Source organism: Ammospiza nelsoni, chromosome 21 (genome assembly GCF_027579445.1).
Source record: "Ammospiza nelsoni isolate bAmmNel1 chromosome 21, bAmmNel1.pri, whole genome shotgun sequence".
Lineage (NCBI taxonomy): Eukaryota > Metazoa > Chordata > Aves > Passeriformes > Passerellidae > Ammospiza > Ammospiza nelsoni.
The window spans coordinates 5,958,259-5,980,656 of NC_080653.1; the positions used below are offsets into that span (position 1 = coordinate 5,958,259).

The 22,398-nt window shown below is 54.0% G+C and overlaps 2 protein-coding genes across 3 annotated transcripts in view; both read left to right on the top strand.

The window, feature by feature from the left end:
- TAF15 (TATA-box binding protein associated factor 15) overlaps window positions 1-22,398 on the top strand; it is a 504,826-nt gene that overhangs the window by 26,417 nt on the left and 456,011 nt on the right. The window lies entirely within an intron of this gene.
- MMP28 (matrix metallopeptidase 28) lies at window positions 941-21,869 on the top strand. 2 transcript variants are annotated; one of them, XR_009419828.1, is made up of 9 exons: window positions 946-1,038; window positions 11,181-11,260; window positions 12,815-12,960; window positions 15,206-15,427; window positions 16,606-16,851; window positions 17,224-17,373; window positions 17,793-17,960; window positions 19,711-20,419; window positions 20,451-21,869. XR_009419828.1 is itself a non-coding variant. In XM_059486946.1 (8 exons), exons 1-8 carry the CDS (start codon window positions 949-951, stop codon window positions 20,103-20,105), a joined length of 1,497 nt encoding a protein of 498 aa, XP_059342929.1. In that variant the 5' UTR covers window positions 941-948; the 3' UTR covers window positions 20,106-21,869. The 2 variants fall into 2 exon arrangements, 1 of the variants encoding a protein (XP_059342929.1); XM_059486946.1 differs by having other exon boundaries at window positions 941-1,038; window positions 19,711-21,869.

A 22,398-nucleotide genomic window follows, 5' to 3' on the forward strand; every position in this document is an offset into this window, starting at 1 on the left:
AACAAAAGCAGATACAAGTCACATCCTATTTTTTTTCCCCTTGAACCAAAGCAGAATCAAAACATCCTTTTGCTTTAGTCAAATTAAAACAAAATAGTCAAACAAAACACTGCTGTGAGTAAACAGAGTTGTTGACTTGTCGCTGCAACCCTCAACATCATCAGCTCTGGGTGAGCTGCAGGGGAGCTGTGACACTGACAGGGGTGCAGCAAACTCCTCCTTGCCCATGGGCCACCATGTCCTGTGCTTGGGAGGGAAATTTAAGCAGAAAGAGTGTAACCCACAACCCTGAGTGTATAACCCACAATCCTGAGGGGGTAAATCACAACTCAGAGTGTGTAAACCACAACCCTGAGTGTGTAAAACACAACCCTGAGTGTGCAACCCACAACTCTGAGGGTGTAAACCCACAACCCTGAGGGTGTAAACCACACAACCTTAAGTGTGTAACCCACAACGCTGAGTGTGTAAACCACAGCCCAGAGAGTGTAAATCACAACCCTGAGGGTGTAAATCACAACCCTGAGCGTTTGGTTATTGTGTAGAGCCTGAGAGAACGCTGCTCTGATCTGTGGATTTTGCCAGAGCCCTGAAGAGGGGCTGCACTGGCCCAGCCCTCTGTGCTGCTGGGCCATGGATGAACACAGGGCTAGGAAAAGCTGGAATTGCTTTCTCCTCTTTCCGCAGCTTCCAGCCGGGCAGAGCCACCGTCCCACCTGGCGGACGGGGACCCGCACGGGCAGGGGATGCTCTCGGGGCACAGGGCACAGGCTCATCCCCCGGAGGGTGGCACGGGAGGCTCCCCCGAGCAGGGCCAGCCCCTGGGCTCGGTGCTGCAGCGGAGCCCGGCCCTCGGCCGGAGCCGGGGCTGGGGCCGCCCCCGGGGCCGGGGCCGGGGCCGGGGCGGGGAGAGGCGGCCGGGGCGGCGGCGGAGGGAGCGGAGCGGGGATGGCAGCGCCGCTGCGGGCGGCCCTGGCGCTGGGGCTGCTGGCGGCCGCTCAGCCCGCACCGGCCCCGGCTCAGCGGCGGCAGGCGGAGGTACGGCCGGTACCGGCACGGGCACCGGCACCGGCACCGGGGAGGGCGGGAGCGCGTCCGGGCTGGGCGTCCCCCGCGGGTGCGCGTGTTCCTGGTGTCCGTGTCTGGTGTGCCCCTGTCCCCGTGTCCCCGGTGTGCGTGTCCCGTGTGGTCGTGGCAGAGCTGTGCGTGTCCCCGGTGTCTGTGTCCCTGGTGTGCATGTCTCCGGTGTGCCCACGTCCCCGGTGTGAGTGTCGCCGGTGTGCCTGTCCCCTGGTGTGTGTGTCCTGTGTGGCTGTGTCCCTGGTGTGTGTGTCTCTTATGTGCCCACATCCTCGTCCCTGTGCCCTGACTGCGCCTCTCCCCACTGAGTCCGTGCCCTAGGCGTGCCCGTGTCCCTGTGCCTGTGCCATAGGTGTGCCCACGCTCTAGATATGACTGTCCCTAGTGTGCCCACATCCCCGTGCCCTGGCTGTGCATGTCCCTGTGTGTCCAAGTCCCTGGTGTTCATGTCACTGGTGTGCCTGTCCCCCGGTGTGCGTGTCCCTGGTCTGTGTGTCCCTGGTGTGCCCACATCCCTGTGCCCCAGCTGTGCCTGTCCCCACCGAGTCCATGCTCTAGATGTGACTGTCCCTAGTGTGCCCACATCCCCATGCCCCAGCTGTGACTGTCCCAGTGAGTCCATGCCCCAGGTGTGCCCATGTCCCTGTGCCTGTGCCGTAGGTGTGCCCACGCACTAGATGTGACTGTGTGCCCGTGCCATAGGTGTGTGCATATCCCTGTGTGCCATGGGTTGTCTTAGCCCTGAGTGTGCATGTCCCTGGTGTGCCAGTGTCATAGGTGTGGCCATGCCCCAGGTGTCATTCTGTCCCTGGTGTGCCCATGACCCTGGTGTGCCTGTGCCCCAGGTGTCACTGTGTCCCTGGTGTGCCTGTGTCCCTCATATGTCCATGCCCCAGGTGTCACTGGGTCCCTGGTGTGCCCATTGTCCGTGTTGTGCCTGTGCCAAAGGTGTGAGTGTGTCCCCATGGTCCATCCCCAGCACAAGGGAGTGTCCCTGAGCTCCTGACACCTTTGCCTGCCCTGGGCACAGCAGTGTGTGTGCCACAGGTGTGTGACTGTGCCAGCTGGAGATGGATGGGGCTGTGCCACAGGCTGGTATTGGAATGCCAGGGTGTGTGGCCACCTGTGCTGTGTGGAGCTGGGGCAGAGAGTCACAGACTGGTTTGGGTTAGAATGGACCTAAAACTCATCCCATTCCACCCCTGCCATGGGCAGGGACACCTCCACTAGCCCAGGTTGCTCCAAGCCCTGGCCTGGGACACTTCCAGGGATCCAGGGGCAGCCACAGCTGCTCTGGGCACCCCGTGCCAGGGCCTGCCCACCCTCACAGGGAGGAATTCCTTCCCAAATCTAATCTAAGCCTGCCCCATTTCAGCTCAAAGCCATTCCTCCTTGTCCTGTCTGTCCTTGTCCTTGCCCAAAGTCCCTCTCCAGCCCCTTTAGGCTCTGCATGGGCTCTGTGTGTCCCTGGAGCTTCTCTTGTCCAGGATGAGCAGCCCCAGCTCTCCCAGCCCTGTCCAGGTGATGTGCAGCTGCAATCCTCCCCATCTCCCAGCATTTCATCCCCAGGAGGGGGCAAAACCCAGCCCTTCCCCTGCCTGCCTCTCCCCATCACCTGTCTGGATTTCTCTGTTTGTCCTGCTGTCATTGTCACCCCGTGCCACCATCCATTCCTGTTCGTTTTGGGAGGACGAGGCATGAGCTCTGGCTGGTGAACAATGGTTCATATTGGGCATTTTTTGTTGTTTAGGCCTCGATCCAGTGTACATTTGTACAAATGCTTAATTTTCAACCCCAGCCAGCAAGTCCTGGTGAATTAGTTGGGATTTTGAGCCCATGCTCTGAGAGGAAAAGGGCACAGGAATGCTCAGAGGTTTGTTTTGATGTGCAGGCTCTTTCTGGTGGGTGATGCTGCTCCAGAGAGGTCATTAATAGCTTTGATTTTCCCACTGTGCACAAACCTCAGCCCAGGAAACCAATAATTTAAAATTCACTTTAAAAGGAAATAAACTGATTGTGAAAAACTGGTTTAACAACCCAAACTGCCTTTCCACCCCTCATTGGTGACTTCTGAGCTCTTTTCCTTGAAGTTTCAGAGCAAATCCCAGGATTGTGGCAGATCCCTCCTGAGAGAGTTCTGGGCAAGGCACTTTCCTGTCTCCCTGCCTCAGTTTCCCCAGGGGATGTGCTGGGCTGCCCAGGGGCTTGGGGACAACACACACACAATGGAAATGCAGAGACTGGGGTGTGGAACTTGTCTAAATAAACTGAGCAGTTAATTTTCTTTCAGGAGGAAGCTGAAATTCTCACATAACATCAAATAGTTCTGGTGATTTGTGGCTTTCAGAGCACTTCCAGGCTTTGCTTCTAAAGCTTGCTTTTTTTTTTTTTTTTTTTTTTTTTTTTTTTTTTTTTTTTTTTTTTTTTGTTAATTCTTTTTAAAAAGCCACAGTTAGCAACAGTATGTTGTGTAAACTTAGATGCATAAGACTGTCAAATGTCCAGTTGTGTGCTTTTCCTGGCTGGTTTCCATGTTTTCACTGCATCTGTACCAATTGTAGTTAAAAAAAAAAAACAAAACAAAACACCCCCCCCCAAAAAAAAAAACCCAAAACCCCAAACCAAACCAAACAAACAAACAAAAAAAATCACATTTAAAAAAAATAAGGAAAATTCGAAAATTTAATTTGAAACATTTGTATGTGAAATCATCTTATAATCCACAGATAAGAGAGGGCTCAGTGTAAGAGCACATTGTTTGGCAGAGCTGGGTCTGGCTGGGCTGTGCTCAGACAGAAGCTTGGGGGTGGGAATGCCCAAAATTCCCTGATCCCGAGGGAATTGTGTAAAACACTGGGGGCATGTGAGATCCTAGCCCATGGTGGGAGTGAGGGGCTGGACAAAGGACAGTGAAATCCCTGCAGAGATTAGTGTGAGAAGCTCCAGGTGACATAAAAACTGAGGAGCATTTTGACAAAAACTGAGAGGGAACAGAGAGCTGGGCTAACAGATTGAATAATTGTAATTTTTGATTTTTTTTTCCAATTTTTTCACCCCTGTCCTGCCCTTCTCCTTCCCATCTTGCAGTATCTGGATGCTTCCAGATATGTTTTGATATATTTGATATTCTTCCCCTTATCAAACCAAGGTTTCAGATTCTCAGATTTCGGGCTGGGAGATGCTCCAGCATCTCTGAGCTGCTTTAGGAGCAGGATGCTGTTGGGATGAAGGATGCTGAGCACAGCTGGGTGCAGGGAGGCTCCTGGTACCACACAGACCCTGTGGGGCACAGAGCATCCCACATCTTCCTTCTGGAACAAGGAGGAGAAATCCTCCTTCATGTAAAAAATTACTGCTGTTCAGCCTGAGCACGATGGAGGGAGAGGTGGACAGGAGGAGGAATTTCCCCTCTGATGAGGAGAGAATGAGGAATTCCCCCTCTGAGGCATGGCCGGGCTCTGCATCCCCCGATCCCGGGTCCCGGAGCCGCCGGTGCGGATGTGCGGAGCGCCCCGGGTGCCCCGGTGTGATTTCCACGCCGTGAGTCACCAAAGGCAGCACGAACAGCTCCGCCTTTCTTCCCGCTGCTGCCCCAAAACAATCCCCGCTTGTTCTGGCAAACCTCGCCCGCCGGGCAGGGGCCGGGGCCTCCCCTACTCCAGCTTCCTTTCCTTTCCTTTCCTTTCCTTTCCTTTCCTTTCCTTTCCTTTCCTTTCCTTTCCTTTCCTTTCCTTTCCTTTCCTTTCCTTTCCTTCTTTCCTTTCCTTTCCTTTCCTTTCCTTTCCTTTCTTTCCCTTTCCTTTCCTTTCCTTTCCTTTCCTTTCCTTTCTTTCCTTTCCTTTCCTTTCCTTTCCTTTCCTTTCCTTTCCTTTCCTTTCCTTTCCTTTTCCTTTCCTTTCCTTTCCTTTCCTTTCCTTTCCTTTCCTTTCCTTTCCCCTTTTCTCTCCCCTTTTCCTTCCTCCTTTCCCTTTCCCCTTTCCTTTCTCCTTTTCCTTCCTCCTTTCCCTTTCCTTTCCCTCCTCAGACACCACAGCACAGCCAAGCTGTGTGACCAAACTGGTTTGTCAGCCCCTCTGGTATTCACAGGGGAAGGTTTGGCCAAGCCAGGTGTTCTTCCCTGGTTTCCCCAAGAGTTTTGGGTCACGTTCAGCAGTTCTGGTGCAGCAGCCCATCAGGTGTGGGGTGCTGGGGCAGAGCTGCCAGCTGCTTCCCAACGAGTTAGCACTGATCCATGGATTGGTTTGGGTGGGAAGGACCTTAAATCTCCTCTCATTCCACCCCTGCTACACTTTCCACCAGACCAAGTTGCTCCAAGTCTCTTCCAATTAGTGAAACCAGGAGGGGTTTTAGCTAGGCCAGGCTTGCTGCTTCTCACCTTTACAAGATTGAGACTTAAAATAAATGGAGTTTAGAAGATCCCAACTCCACATCTTTAGTGGCAAGTGGATTATTTGCTGCTAAAAAGTAGATTTTAGGAGTGGTGGGCAGGGCAGGAGGTTCCTCCAGGGCACAACAGGGGAATCCAGCGGGATGAGATGGGATGGGATGGGATGGGATGGGATGGGATGGGATGGGATGGGATGGGATGGGATGGGATGGGATGGGATGCTTGGGGCTTTCCACACGCTCCATATCCAGTTCAGGGAATCAGCTGAGATGTTCCTGCCCCATCCCCAGTTCAGGGAATCAGCTGAGATTTCCCTGCCCATCCCCAGTTCAGGGAATCAGCTGAGATTTCCCTGCCTTTCCATCGGGAGCCCAGCCAGGCTCTGTGCTCGCTAATGCCCCTTCTCGTGTGTCCACAGATGCAATATTTATAGAGATACTTACACACACGCTTAAACAAAGGCGGCGCGGGGGCTCTGCCTGAGGCTTTGCAGGGATGAGCGGCAGCAAATGAGCGTTTTTAATTGCTGTGCCATCTCCTGGAGGCAGCAGGGAGCCCATGGGCAGGAGGAGCCGCTGCTCCCTCTGTGACCACGCCAAAACACGCCCGGAGCCAGCTCTGCTGGTGTGTGTGTGCTAGGGGAAACTGAGGCTGAAAAGCAGGAGCTCTGTGCCCATTTTGGCCGTGAGATGGTGTGGGATGAGCCTGGGGATGCTGGAACCAGGGTTTAGGATCCACCTGGTTTCAAACAAAAGACTTTAAAGGTGCAGAGTGTAGTGGCACTGCCTGTAACCATGTCACAAAACACCTGTGTCAGATTAAGTCTTTTTCTGACCCAGAGATGGAGCAACTGAGAGGCGTTCTAAAAACATTTATTTATTCTTTATTCTATTTTATTCTATATTCTATTTTTTAAAATTCTATTTATTCTCAGTCTCATGAGAAGAGTGAGACAATGCAGATGTTACAACCCACTCCATCACAACCAGAAGCCAACTATTTCTTAATCACGATATATTATAAGCATTTCTTGGCCGGGCATTTGGTAGGGTGGGATCCCTTCCCTGCCCTGCCAGGGATGGAGGGGGAGGGATGGGGATGGTGCCCGGCAGGGCAGGGGGAGCACGGTCAGCAGGAGCTGTGTGAGGCTTCTCGGGTTCTCAGGGGGTGGAAAGGAGCCACAGCTGCAGGGGAGGAGCTGATCCTGCTGTCTCGGCACTTTCCTTATCCCGGCTTCCAGTCAGGGTTAATTGTGTTTGCTGCTGGCTCTCTTCCACCCGGGATGCCTGTGGTGGAGGGCAAGGTGTTTCCTTGGCTTTGGCCAAGGCAGAGATGATTTCCAGGGTTCTAACAGGCTCCGCATCAGAGCAGGGCCCCTCTGTGTCCCCAGCCTCCTCCCGCTGTCCCCAGAGCTTCTCTGCTCCATCCCTGCTTCCCAAGCAGCCAGACCCCTGCTCCTCTCCCTCCCTAGTGCAGAGAGGGAGCTGGGCATATTTCATGTTAATGCTTTTCTTGGTTTCCTGCTGTTTTTCTTTTCCCATTGTATGGAAAAGAGCATTTCCCCGTCTGGGGCAGGAGGGAGGGGGTGTTCCCAGCATGGGCAGACTTTGCATTGCAGCCTCTGGAGAGGTTTGGATGGGCTGGGGCCAGATTGCAGCCTGGCTGGGCTCTGGGGGGCTGTGCAGGGCTGGGGGACGTGACAGCGTTCACAAGGATGAGGGAAGAGATGAGGATCTGACTCCATGTTTCAGAAGGCTTGATTTATTATTTTATGATATATATTATATTAAAACTATACTAAAATCATAGAAGAAAAGGTTTCATCAGAATAGAATAGAAAGGAATGATAAAGGTTTGTGGCTCAGAGAGCCCGAGCCAGCTGGCTGTGATTGGCCATTAATTAGAAACAACCACATGAGACCAATCACAGATGCACCTGTTGCATTCCACAGCAGCAGATAATCAATGTTTACATTTTGTTCCTGAGGCCTCTCAGGAGGAAAAATCCTAAGGAAAGGATTTTTCATAAAGGATGTCTGTGACACTGGGAGCCTTCAACACTGGTTTGGGCACAGGATGCTGTGGCAAGGGGCTCTTGGGTTCCTCTGGATGCCAAAAACTCCCTGGATTTGTATGCTCTGTTTTGGATAAATACCTGACAGAGATCAGCACATCCCTCTCCTGCAGCTCTGTGTTTCCAGGACCACCATCACCCTTAGCTGACAGCAGATGTGTCTAGAAAACACAATAGAATTTCTCCTGATGGTTTTGCAGCCGGAGAGTTGGTGCCTGTGTGTGAGAACCTCAATGTGGCACAGGCCAGAAACCACAGAGAAAATGCTGCTTTGCTTGGGCTTGCAAAGCTCAGGGAGCTCTGGGCAGGAGTGATAAAGCCAGCAGTGGCCTCTGTGCCTTCTGGTGCTGCTCAAGAGCAGCTGCTGGGACAGGGTTGCTTTTTTCACTGTGCACCCTGACGTGTCCAGATGGGGTTTCAAGCCTCCGTGAGATCATGGTGAGGAAAAACCATTTTCATGCTTTAATGGTGGGATTATGTTGGGTTACAGGCGAGGAAAGAGCTTCAGGTTGTGCTGAGTGAATGCAGAATTGTGTTAGACAAGGTTCAGACTGTGCTATGAGAGCCAGGACTTCCCATCCAGGTGTTCAGCCCACATTTATCTGCGCTGATGTCACCTCTGGCATCTTCACCCTGTAACTGGTGATTCACCATGGAACTGGTGATTTTGTGCTTCTGGAGGAGAACTTTGTGCAAATACAAGCACAGGGGAAAAGGATGAGATCCCTTCCCCTCTCCAGATACTCTCAGAGGGCTCCAAGCCACCCCATCCCCAGGCTGTTCCTCCATCCCTGCTGCCCATCCTGAGCTGCTGATGGGTTTTTCCTCCTGTAAAAGTGGGAATATTCCAGTGTAACTGGTCAATGGCAAGTCCAGGCTGGATGGTGAAGCCTGGGCAGAGCTGTTGTGGCATCTCCTGACAAACAAGTCACTGCTCTCTGTGACCCTGTTCACAGGGGTTCTTGGGTGAGGGAAGAGATGAGGATGTGACTCCATCACATCAGAAGGCTTGATTTATTATTTTATTATAAATATTACATTAAAACTGTACTAAAAGAATAGGAGAAAAGGTTTCATCAGAAGGCTGGCTAAGAATAGAAAAAGAAGGAATGATAACAAAGATTTGTGGCTCGGCCCTCTGTCTGACCCAGCTGACTGTGATTGGCCATTAATTAGAAACAACCACATGAGGCCAATCACAGATGCACCTGTTTCATTCCACAGCAGCAGATAATCAATGTTTACAGTTTTTTGCTGAGGCCTCACAGCTTCTCAGGAGGAAAAATCCTAAGGAAAGTATTTTCCATAACAGATCTCTGTGACAGCTCTCCCAGCCAGTGTGGCACTTTCCTGATTTACCCTGACCCACTGTGAGGTGTCTGGGTGATCCTGGCCATGCTCAGGCTCCTCCTGCTGCAGCCTGGCACTGCTGGGACGAGCTGCTGGTGCTTCCAGCTGAGACAAGGCAGCTTTGGTGGGAAAAACAGCCAAATTCTTTGTGTGGGGCTGGGTAAAGAGCATGTCCAGGCAGGAATGTGTGCTGGGGCTCTGCCAGAGGGGGATGCTCCAGGTAGAGGGGGTGTAAAGGAGGAGATGGAACGGGAGGAGATGAAATGGAGGAGGTGGAACTGGAGAGATGAAATGGAGGAGATGGAACTGGAGGAGATGGAACTGGAGGAGGTGAAATGGAGGAGATGAAATGGAGGAGATGGAACTGGAGGAGATGGAACTGGAGGAGATGGAACTGGAGGAGATGGAACTGGAGGAGGTGGAACTGGAGGAGATGGAATGGGAGGAGGTGGAACGGAAGGAGATGAAATGGAGGAGGTGGAACTGGAGGAGATGGAACTGGAGGAGATGGAACTGGAGGAGGTGGAACTGGAGGAGGTGGAACTGGAGGAGATGAAATGGAGGAGATGAAATGGAGGAGATGGAACTGGAGGAGATGGAACGGGAGGAGATGGAACTGGAGGAGATGGAACTGGAGGAGATGAAATGGAGGAGATGAAATGGAGGAGATGAAATGGAGGAGATGAAATAGAGGAGATGAGGGCTGCAGAGCACACGAGGCTGTGCAGTGACGTGTTTGGGGATGACATGAGGGTGACTGTTCATGGCAAGCAGGAGGTTTGGGCAGGAGGAGGAGAGGGAGAGGCCGTGGCACAGCTCGGGGCTGCCACGTCCACAGAGCATTCCTGCTCCCTGCCTGGTGACAGGGCCCTGGAGGAGCTGCTGCCTCCTCTGCAGGGAATTAAAGGAGAGCTGTGCTCCTAACCACAGTCAGGAGCAGCACTGAGAGGAGATCACCACTCCAACCCCTTCCCTTTCCCAGCCCCGAGATGAACTGGAAGGGGAACAGCTTTAGAAACACCCCAAGGGCCCCAGCCGGGCTATCCAGGCCATCCCTGGCATTCCCGGTTCTCAGCCCACGGCTCCTTTGGGATGCTGCGAGGGGAATCCGCCACTTTCACTTTTTATTCTGATTATTATTCATTGCTGTAACTCGGCTCTGCTGCACTAACAGGATGCTGGGCAGCTTGTTTGTGTCCCGCAGACATCCCTGGCGGCGGGCGTGGAGCATTCCCGTGTGACCCCGGCTATTAACTCCTCCGAAAAGCGGCCCGAGCCGTTTATTTTCTTTAACATACAATTTAAGCGCTGGAGCGAGTTCAGAGAGGCAATCTCCGTCCGTGTCGGCGGCCGATAAGGAGAAGAATGGTTTGGCAAAGCAAATTTTACCCTGAGCATCCCCACTTTGCAGCAGCACATCCTGGTGGGGATGGGGATGCTGAGCCTGACCCCGGCTCACCCTGCCCTACTCGTGGCCATTCTGGCTTTGTTTGGATCCCTGCCTGGAGCCGGGGCGATCAGAGCCGAGGGTTTGGTCGCCTCTGGCTGCGGATGGGATGGCAGCAGAGGATTTTGATCTCTGTATTTCCTCCTACGCCTCCATCGTGGCCAAAAACCCCGAGAGCCAAATGAAATGATGGGGAGGAGACACACAGGAACGTGTATGGGCATGATTGCTTGAGGTGCAGAGCTCCCAGGAGCAAAACAAGCAGGTATTTAGGGTCTGCAGCACTGTTTGGCACCTCAACTCCTTTTCCCCTCCTTCCCAAGCCAACACGTGCTCTGAGCTGCACGTTTCCCATTTTTTCTTGCAGCTCTTCCTGAGAAATACAGCTACTCCAGAGAGTCACACACATTTACCTGCACTGGTGTCACCACTGGTGATTCACCCTGTAACTGGTGATTTTGTGCTTCTGGAGGAGAACTTTATGCAAATACAAGCACAGGGGAAAAGGATGAGATCCCTTCTCCTCTCCAGATACTCTCTGAGGGCTCCAAGCCACCCCATCCCCAGGCTGTTCCTCCATCCCTGCTGCCCATCCTGAGCTGCTGATGGGTTTTGCTCCTGGTTCCCCTGTAAAAGTGGGGATATCCCAGTGTGGCTGGGGAATGGCAAGTCCAGGCTGGATGGTAAAGCCTGGTGTGGCTTCTCCTGACAAACAAACCAACGCAAAGCAAAACAAGCAGGCAGTTTGGGTTTGCAGCACTCTTTGCCGCTTCATCTCCTTTCCCCATCTTCCCAAACCAACATGTGCTCTGAGCTGCACCTTTCCCATTTTTTTCTTGCAGCTCTTCCTGGAGAAATATGGCTATTTCAGGGAGCAGGGGGCCGGCACACACAGCCCAGCCGAGTTCAGCAAGGCGCTGAGGTAGGAGCCTTTCATCCAACACTGCCCTCCAACCTCGGAGCCTTTCATCCAACTCTGCCTTCCAACCTCCATCTGCAGGGATGCTGCCAACACCCCGAGGGGTTTTTTTATAGCCAGAGGGGCCTTTTTGCAGCTGGAGGCTCTGTGTCTCACAGTGCACAGCCAGTGTTTTTTGGAGAGGTGGGTCCATGCCTGGTTCCCCAGCTGGTGCTGGCTGCTGGCACCCAGCTCTTGCTGCTTTATTCGCCTTTTATGGCCTGGAGCTCGCCTGTGATAAAATCTGTGGGAGGCCGAGCTTGGGGAGGGCTGGGAGATGTCAGAGGGGGAGATCTGCCAGCTCCTGCCTGGGCTTCTCCTAAGGACATCACCTCTGGGAGCTTCCCAGGCTTGACCTTGTGCAAAGCCAAATGCAAAGTTAAATGTGAAAGGCAAATAATTGGGGTTAAAAATGGGAAAAGGCATTTTTAGGCTCAATTTTTAGGCTTCTCTGCCCTGCTATGAGGTGACTTACAGGTCAGCTGTGCTTACAGAGCCAAATCCTTCTTGTTTCACCAGCTGGGTGAAGTTCCGATGCTGGGGTGTGAAGCTTGTGGGGTGAAAATCCTGGCTTGGGTCAAACCCCCAGCATAAACACACCCAAACCCCAGCATAAACACACCCAAACCCCTGGCACCAACACACCCAAACCCTGGCACCAACATACCCAAACCCCCAGCACCAACATACCCAAACCCTGGCACCAACATACCCACACCTCTGGCACAAACACACCCACACCCTGGCACAAATATACCCAAACCCCCAGCACCAACACACCCAAACCCCCGGCACCAACATCCTCAAACCCCAGCACCAACATACCCAAACCTCCAGCACAAACACATCCAAAAAACCTGGTACAAACACCTCCAAATCCCTGGCACGAACATATCCAAACCCCAGCACAAACACACCCAAACCCCCAGCACAAACATCCCCAAACCCCTGGCACAAACATACCTAAACCCCCAGCACCAACATACCCAAACCCTTCCACCAACATACCCAAATCCCAGCACAAACATACCCAAAACCCTGGCACAAAAATACCCAAACCCTCAGCACCAACATCCTCAAATCCCAGCACAAACATACCCAACCCCCCAGCACCAATATACCCAAACCCCAGCACCAACATACCCAAACCTGGCGCAAACATACCCAAACTCCAGCACCAACATACCCAAATCCCCAGCACAAACACATCCAAAAAACCTGGCACAAACACACCCAAACCCCTGGCACCAACATCCCCAAACCCTCAGCACCAACATACCCAAACCCCCAGCACAAATATCCCCAAACCCTCGTCACAAACACACCCAAACCCCATCACAAACATAAAACCCCCACCACCAACATCCCCAAACCCTCATCACAAACACACCTAAACCCTCGTCACAAACATCCCCAAACCCCCAGCACCAACATCCCCCCAGTCCTTGGCACAAACACCCCCAAACCCCACCACGGCAGGTCTGGATGTGGCTGCTGACACCCCTCTTCCTCCTGCAGGGATTTCCAGCGTGTGACCCACCTCCCTGCCAGCGGGGTGCTGGATGCCCCCACCCTCCATCAGATGGCCCTGCCCAGGTGTGGCACGGATGACGGGCACGGCCGCGCTGCCCCTGCCCGGCGCCGCCGGCGCTCGGCACAGCACGGTGAGCACCGGGGGGCTCCGGGGGGGTTTGGGGTCTGGGCTGCTCGGATCTGCCGTCCTGGACTCGTGGGGAAGCTGCTGTGGGTGGGAGGTGCAGCCCCACGGGCACAGCATCCAGCCCAGGACTTGCTTGGAGGTTTTTTTTAAAGCAGTGATTAGAGATTCGACTCTCGGTTTTGGGGAATTCAGCTCTCTTGGGGTGGTTTTACTGCTGCTGTGGGAGCCAGGAGATTTCCCAGAGAGCACTCAGGTCACCATGGCTCCATACTTGGCTGTGCTGGCATGATCTGGAGAGCAGGAGCTGGCACACAGTGAAGTTATCTCCAGGTTTTGCAGACCTTTGGGACTTCTAATGCATATTAGGGACACCTGGCTGCCTGACCTGAGAGTCATTTCACCCGTGTTAAGGGGTTTAACTCTAAGCATCCTTCTGTGTGTCCAGGGCTGGGCCTCTCGTCCCTTGTGAGCTCTCTTTGGGCTTGCAGATGAGTAACTGGATTCCTAGAGAGCGAGAGGGCCAGCTGTGCTCAGGACATGGGAAAAACAAAAGGGAGATTAAGAACAGGCTCTGTGCCGTGTCAGGCTGTGTGTGCATCTGGCAGGGCTGGCCATGCACTGCCCCAGAGAGCCCTGCCATCCATCTCCAGCCTCTGGATTTCCTCCCAAAGCCCCAGCACGTGTCCCTTGCAGGAGCCATCCTGTGCCCAGGACACGTGGGCAGTGAGCAGAGCAGGAAGGGCATAGAGCAGGAGGTGGGCAAACAGGAGCAGCCAGTGCCCTGTGGCTCATGGGGCTCCTTTCTGGGCATCACAAAAGTGGGTGGGTGGCAAGAGATGCCCAGTGGCCCAAGGATAGGGCAGGAAAGGGCTCAGTGTGGTTATTGCTCTGGTGATCTGATGCCACAGGCAGCGGGGATGGGACAGCACCACATCTGTAACCAAGGGCTGGATGGGAACGGGGGGTGCCTGCAGGGCTGGAGGGAGGCTGGGGATGGCTTTGTGCTGTTTATCCTGCTTGGAGCAGGAACCCCTGGCAGCTGAGCCAGCTCAGTGCTTTGTTATCCCCTCGTCCCAGCAGGATCTCCCCTGTGCCCCTCATCCTGCTGGCTTGGGGCACACCCAGAGCCCAGCACGGGGCAAAGCCAAGCTCTCCTCTTCCCAAGAGCCATCCCTGCTAAGCCAGCCTTGCCATCCTCCTCTGGTGGTGGATGCTCTGCCCCTGTGGAGAGAAGGATGGGATGCCAGGCTTTGTTTTAGGGCTGCTTTTAGAAAAGGCTCTGTGCCATGTCAGGCTGTCTGCTGCCAGCTGTGTTCCCCCTGTTTTCCTGCACATCTGGAGCAGAGGCAGAGGCTGGAGCCTGTCCCCACTCCCACGCCTCAGCACCAGCTCTGGCACCCACATCCCCCCAGGGCCCCACGGCTTTGTTCCTGCTCCCAGATGCCTCCAGATAAATGTAATCCCAGGGCTCTGGGGTCCCAAACCCCAGCACAAACATACCCAAAACCCTGGCACAGACATACCCAAACCCCTTGCACCAACATACCCAAACCCTGGCACAAACATACCCAAACCTTTGCACAAACACACCCAAACCCCGGCACCAACACACCCAAACCCTGGCACAAACATACCCAAATCCCAGCACAAACATACCCAAAACCCTGGCACAAAAATACCCAAACCCTCAGCACCAAGATCCTCAAATCCCTGGTACAAACATACCCAACGGCCCAGCACAAATATACCCAAACCCCAGCACAAACATAGCCAAACCCCCGGCCCAACATACTTAAACCCTCAGCATCAACACAAAAACACCCTCAGCACAAACATACCCAAACCCCCAGCACCAACCCCCTAAACATACCCAAACCCTGGCACCAACATCCCCAAACCCCCAGCACCAACACACCCAAACCCTGACACAAACATTCCCAAACCCTCAGCACCAACACACCCAAACCCCCAGCACAAATATACCCAAAACCCCTGGCACCAACACACCCAAACCCTCAGCACAAACACACCCAAACCCCCAGCACCAACCCCCTAAACATACCCAAACCCTGGCACCAACATCCCCAAACCCCCAGCACCAACACACCCAAACCCTGACACAAACATACCCAAAACCCCTGGCACCAACATACCCAAACCCTAGCCCCCTTTTAAGGAAGCAATGTGGGACAGATGGAGCCCTGCTCACCCTTTCTCCCTGCCATGGGGGTGGCCTTGTCCCCACACAGGAGGGCGGTGGCCGAAGCGGCAGCTGACGTACCGTGTGGTGAACCGGCCGCCGTACCTGCCGCAGCACGGCGTGCGCCTGGCCGTGCGCGCCGCCTTCCAGCTCTGGAGCAACGTGTCCTCCCTGCTCTTCTGGGAGGCGCAGGATGGTCCTGCCGACATCCGCCTCACCTTCTTCCACGGCGACCACAACGATGGACTCAACAACGCCTTCGATGGGCCAGGTGCTGGTCGCTTCCCCCTCGTAAGCTGCTCTTTGGAACGTGGGGTCTTCCCCCAAAGGGAGGAGGGCTGGGGGTGGTGGAGGCTCTGCAGTGTCTCCAGCCCAGTTTGTACTGTTTGCTGTCTGATATAGGGTCTGATTTGCTGTCTGATATAGGGTCTGATTTGCTGTCTGATTTGGGCTCTCCCCTCCTAACTCCTCAACTGAGGTCTGCCTGCAAGGTGGCTGAGATGTTCCTCAAGGAGCCCCAGAAAGCCCTTCAAACCTGGGCTCCTCCAAAAACACCTAAAACTGACTCACATTTGGGCAAACCAAATCTGCATGTTGTGGCAATGTTCCTCGCTCAGGGCTCACCCAATGTGGAGTTTTCTTGACTTGGGGTCACCAGTTGTGGGAATTTGCAGGCAACCCCGACATGAGAAGAGACAAGAATCTTGACTTCATGTTTCAGAAGGCTGATTTATTATTTTATGATATATATTATTGTCGCAGACGTCTTTTATGAAAAATCCTTTTGCTAGGATTTTTTGTCCTGAGAAGCTGAGAGGCCTCAGGAACAAAATGTAAACATTGATTATCTGCTGCTGTGGAATGCAACAGGTGCATCTGTGATTGGCCCATGTTGGTTGTTTCTAATTAATGGCAGAGACTCCGAGCCACAAGCCTTTGTTATCATTCCTTCTTTTTCTATTCTTAGCCAGCCTTCTGATGAAATCCTTTCTTCTGTTATTTTAGTATAGTTTTAATATAATATATATAATAAAATAATAAATCAAGCCTTCTGAAACATGGAGTCAGATCCTCGCCTCTTCCCTCATCCTCGGACCCCTGTGAACACAGTCACATATTATATTAAAAGAAAATGATATATTAAAAGTATACTAAAAGAATAGAAAGGATTTCATCAGAAGGCTTGAAAGGAATAGAAAGGAATGATAATAAAATCTTGTGACTGACCAGAGAGTCAGAGCCAGCTGACTGTGATTGGCCATTAATTAAAAACAACCACATGAGACCAACACAAGATCCACCTGTTGCACTCCACAGCAGCAGATAATCAACGTTTACATTTCATTCCTGAGGCCTCTCAGCTTCTCAGGACAAAAAAATCCTAACAAAGTGATTTTCCATGAAACGCCATGGTGACATTACGGTCCCCGCCGGCTCTCGTGTCCCCAGGCGGTGCCCTGGCCCACGCCTTCCTGCCCCGGCGAGGAGAAGCTCACTTTGACAGCGCTGAGCGCTGGTCCCTGCACAGTGGCAAGGGGAGGAACCTGTTCATCGTGGTGGCCCACGAGGTGGGGCACACGCTGGGGCTGCAGCACTCGCCCGTCAAGAGCGCCCTCATGTCACCCTACTACAAGAAGCTCAGCAAGGATTTTGTCCTCAGCTGGGATGACATCTTGGCCATCCAGAGTTTGTACGGTGAGCCTGGCTTCTCTGAGCATCCCTGGGTTCCTCCAGGGTTGTTCTCTGGGGTGAGGAGTGAGCAGTACAAATGGGAGCAGGTCCCTGAAAGGGGAGAGGACTGCAGTCACATGGGCTCCATTCCTGTGGTGGCTGGGAGGGAAATGCAGAGGTGGGACAGGTGCCAGGGCCTCCAGGGCAGGGAAGGTTGGGTTTGCTGCCCACTTGTCTGCTGGTGCATGTTTTTTGGGGTGCCAAGGGATTTTTGTCACTATCATGGAATAAGAACCAGACATTGGGACAAGGGGTCTTGAGAGTCCCAGCCCTGTGCTTTGGGAAAAGTTGTTTTTCCACCCCTTCTCCGGACTCATCACCCCTGTTCCATCCCAGGAAAGCCCTCCAAGGGCTCGGCCATCCAGCTCCCAGGAAAGGTCTTCACTCACTTCCAGGACTGGAACACGGACCTTTACAGCAGGGACCGGCAGCAGAGGAGCCTCAGCACCTATTACTGCCACTCCTTCTTCGATGCCATAACCTCTGGTGGGTGCTGGCCAGCGTGACCCCCTCCAAAACCTGCACCCCACCCCTCGTCCCAGTGCTGCTGCAGCTCCCAGGGGAGGGAAAGCTGGGTTTGACTGGCCACAGCTCCTGGCACTGGTGGTGTCACTGATGCACAGTGAAGCACTGATGCACATTGAGGGCACAGCGATGTGCCAGAAACAGGGAAAACACACCCAAACTTGGGCCATGGCAAGGATTAATCACTGCAGGAGCTCAGCTGTGCAAGATAAGCCTTGAGCTGTGGCCAGCATTTATCCTTTCATGCCTGGAGGGGACAAAATGGATTCTGGAAGGTGGAAGGGCAGGAGGAAGCATCCAAACCCCAAAACACGGGGAGGAGAGGGGATCTGGGTAGCAGAGGAGGATGGTTTAGTAACATTTCTCCCTCTGCCTCACAGATGGGGATCACAACCTCTACATCTTCAAGGGCAGCCACTACTGGGTGGTGTCAGGCAGTGGCAATGCCAGTGAGCCCCAGGCTCTGCAGCCGCGCTGGCCCGGCCTCCCCGCCGGCATCGACGCCTGCGCCTGGTCCCAGAGCACGGGCAAGTTCTACTTCTTCAAAGGTGGGTGAGGGCACAGGGGGCTCCCCTCGGGGCTGCCGCTGCTCCTGCCTGCAGGGTGGAGGTCCAGGTTTGCCTGGGGTCACACAGCTCTTGTTTGTGTGAACTGGGGCGTTGCTGCGCCCTGGGCTGGGTGTCCTGTCATGGGTGAGCCCTGGCGGCCACAGCACCGCCTCGTGCCTCAGTTTCCCCATCAGGAGAACACTCACTGGTGTGTCAAAGCAAATCCAGGTGCAGTGGGGGGGGGGGGGGGGGGGGGGGCTGGGGAGAAACTGCTCCCCAAAACAGGAATTGCAGGGGAGTGCCTGGGGGTTTCATGGGGCACTGGATCCCTGTGCTGTGCCTGGGGCTGAGCTGCCCCAGCAGCTGGGATATCATCCCAAAACTGCCCTGGGGGCTGGGATATCATCCATGAGCTGTCCTGGGAGCTGGAATACCATCTCTAAACTGCCCCAGGAGCTGGGATACCATCCATGAATTGCCCTAGCAGCTGGGATACCATCCCTAAACTACCCTGGGGGCTGGGATATCATCCCAAAACTGCCCTGGGGGCTGGGATATCATCCATAAGCTGCTCCAGGAGCTGGGACACCATCCCTAAACTGCCCTGGGAGCTGGGATCTCATCCCTAAACTGACCTGGGAGCTAGGATACCATTCCTAAATTGCCTCAGCAGCTGGAATTCCATCCATGAGCTGCCCCAGCAGCTGGGATACCATCCCTGAGCTGTCCTGGGAGCTGGGATACCATCCATGAGCTGTCCCAGCAGCTGGGATGCCATCCATGAGCTGCCCAGCAGCCAGATGGGGAGAGGAAGGTCAAACCAGGCAGCCTGGCTGCTTTAATGGGAAGCAGTCCCTGGGTGCTCAGAAAAGGGGCTTTGTGCTGCAGCTGAGTGAGAGCCAAAGCCCCTCTGCCTCCCCAGCCCTGCTGCTCCCTCTGTCCTCCCCAGGGCTGTGCCTTGTGAGCAGAAAGGGGCTTTTGTCTGCCCTGTTGTGGGGACAGGGTGCTGTGGGGACAGCCAAGCCGCCAGTCCCCATCACAATTCCCGCTGCAGGGCTGGGTTTGGGTGCCCCAGCCTCAGCTGGATCTGTTTCTGTCTGTCCCATTCGCTGTGCAGGGCCAGGGGGGAGGCTTGCCTGAAGCAGCATGGAGGTGGCCTTGCTCTGTCCCTGTGGTCCCTTTCCATGCCTTCAAACCCCTGAGCTGCCGTGCCTCAGTTTCCCCTGTGGCCGTGTTCACAGGGGTCTGAGGATGAGGGAAGAGACTCCATGTTTCAGAAGGCTTGATTTATTATTTTATGATATATATTATATTAAAACTATACTAAAAGAATAGAAGAAAGGATTTCATCAGAAGGCTGGCTAAGAATAGAAAAAGAAGGAATGATAACAAAGGCTTGTGACTGACTGAGACAGTCGGGACAGCTGACTGTGATTGGCCATTAATTACAAACAACCACATGAGACCAATCACAGATGCACCTGTTGCATCCCACAGCAGCAGATAACCATTGTTTACATTTTGTTCCTGAGGCCTCTCAGGAGGAAAAACCCTAAGGAAAGGATTTTCCATAAAAGATGTCTGTGACATTCCCCCCTGCCTGCTCCTTGGGGCAGCCCTGCAGTGCTCACCAGTGGCGTGGATGTCCCTGACCACCACAAGGCCGGTCCTTTGGCCGAGTCTGACCACATCTGGAGCTCAGGCTGGCAGCGTCCCCTCTGGGCTGTGCTCTGACCCTCCTGTCCCGCAGGTGGCCGATGCTGGCGCTACTCTGGCTCCCAGCTGGACGCGGGATTCCCCCGCAAATGCAGCGCCCTGGGGCTGCCCCGGCACCCGGACACCGCGCTCTACTTCCAGCAGCTCCGGCGCCTCGTGGTCTTCAAGGGGCCCAAGTACTTCGTGCTGGGCGAGGATCCCATGGCCGTGGAGCCCTACTACCCCCGGAGCCTGCGGGACTGGGCAGGGCTGCCCCCGGGCACCGCCGGCGCCCTCGCCCACCGCGACCGCGCCCTCTACTTCTTCAGGGACGATCAGTTCTGGAAATTCGACCAGGACAAGCTGCAGGTGGTGGCCACCGGCAAATGGGCCACGCAGCTGGCCTGGATGGGCTGCTGGGATGCCAACAGTGAGCAGGTGCTGTTCTGAGAAAAGGGGGTCTGGACCTCGCCTGGATCCTCTGGGTGTGACTCTGGTTGCTGTCTGATGGTTGGGCAGGGACTGGCTGCCCATGGGTGCTGTGGGATGGTGCAGCAGTGACCCAGCAGAGCTGGGATGGAGCTGGGACAGAGCCAGGTGTGCCACGGCTAGATGTGCCACAGCCAGGTGTGCCCATAGCCAGGTGTGCCACAGCCAGGTGTGCCATGGCCAGGTGTGCCATAGCCAGGTGTGCCATAGCCAGATGTGCCCATAGCCAGGTGTGCCACGGCCAGATGTGCCACGGCCAGGTGTGCCACGGCCAGGTGTGCCATAGCCAGATGTGCCCATAGCCAGATGTGCTACGGCCAGGAGTGCCACAAGGCTTTGGGACAATAATTTTTGTGGCCTGCAGGCTTTGGGACAATAATTTTTATAACAGACCACAGAAAAGAAGTATCAGCCATGGAGACTGCAAACACATTTCTCTTCACTTTCAGGATGTGTGCCACTTGCAGGTGTTCCATGGCCAGGTGGCCTGCAGGCTTTGGGACTGTATTCTTCTTTTTAAAAGACCACAGAAAAATGTATCAGCCATGGAGACTGCAAACACAGCCATTTCTGTTCATTTTCAGGATGTGTGCCACAGCCAGGTGTGCCATGGCCAGGTGGCCTGCAGGCTTTGGGACTGTATTTTTTTATAACAGAGCACCAAAAAAAAAAGTATCAGCCATGGAGACTGCAAACACATTTCTGTTCACTTTCAGGATGTGCCACAGTCAGCTGGCCTGCAGGCTTTGTATGTTTTATAACAGACCACAAGAAAAAAATGTATCAGCCATGGAGACTGCAAACACACCCATTTCTGTTCACTTTCAGGATATTGTTACACACGTTTTTCAAACCAGGACTGGGGTTTGGTGATACTTTTTGATATCTTTGTTGATACTTGTTGATATCTGTCATTTTCCCACTATCAGGGACACAGGATCAGGGAATTCCTGACTCCCTGGGCCCCACCCAGGTGAACAGGGGTGACAAATGCCTGTGGGAGGAGGGGAAGAGGAGAGGTGAGCAGGACAGAGGGACGTGTCTGTGCATGCAGGCTGCAGGGACAGTGTGGCTGCACATTCCTCATTCCTTCCCCAAGGCAGGCTCCCCACCTGGAAACGCCTCTGGCTCCTGGGCAGAGTCACCAGTTTGCAAAGGGCCAGGGTGTCCCAGGGCTGGGGATGGAGCTCAGCTTCCCAGGGCTGGGATTCTGAGGCTTTGCTGCTGGGCAAGACAGGCCTCAGCTTTATTAATTGATTTATTGAAGCCATTTGTGCAGTGGTTCTGCCAGAGCTCAGAGCCCAGCCCTGCTCTGGTCCTGCTGTGCTGCCAGGGTGCTGTGCTGGGTGACACACCAGGGTGCTCTCCTGATGCCAGCAGCTTCAGGGACTCCTCTTTCCCTCATCTTTGCCATTTCTAGACTTCCTCTGCAGAGCAGGGCTTGCTCTAAGCGGGGCAAGGGGTTTCAGTGGTACCCAGTGCCAGCTGAGCTGTGGGTTTGGCAGGACGGGGAGCCAGCACTCCTCCCATTCTCCATCACCCTTGTGCTGAGCCCTTCATGTGCAGACACACACAGGGGCTTCATCTGCCCAAAACCTCAGGGGACTTTCCACATTTCCAGAGAAACTCACATTTCCATAGGAACTGAATGACAATCAGGTGATGTGGCCTGCAGGGAGTCCCAAGGGCTTGGAGACCTGACAGCAAATAAAACCAACCTCTGGATGTGTGGTGTTGGGGTTTGTGCTTGTTTTCCTGTCACACTTCGGGTTTGGGTTGTTTTTTTTAAAGCAAATCTCCAGTTTCCTGACAGGGCTGAGTTTCAGATGCCTGTGGGTGTTTGGGGTTGGAGAGGGGGATGCTGGATTTGTCGTCAGCTTTCATGCTGGCAGGATCAAAGAGAGGAGATGGAAAGTCAGTTTTTTCCCACTGAAAACTCACTGATGGCGACAAAAACATGGAAATTCTCCTTCTTACTTCAACCCCAAATTACTGAGGATTTTCATTCCAGGCTTTGGAATGTGCTAATAGGTTTTTTCCCCAGGCTGAATTCATTCATTATCCCTTTTCCTGTCCCCTGAGGAGAAAGCCAGGCATCCCCTGTGCTGTGTGACTGGAGGCTGAGGATGGGACTAAAATCCTCTCCCTTTTTGGGTTTTCCACTCTTCCCTGGCTTGCTGCCATGTGTTTCCTGGGACTGTGTGCTGTGGGATGTTTTGGGGCTCTGTGATGCTGCAGGGGCAGCTGGGGTCAC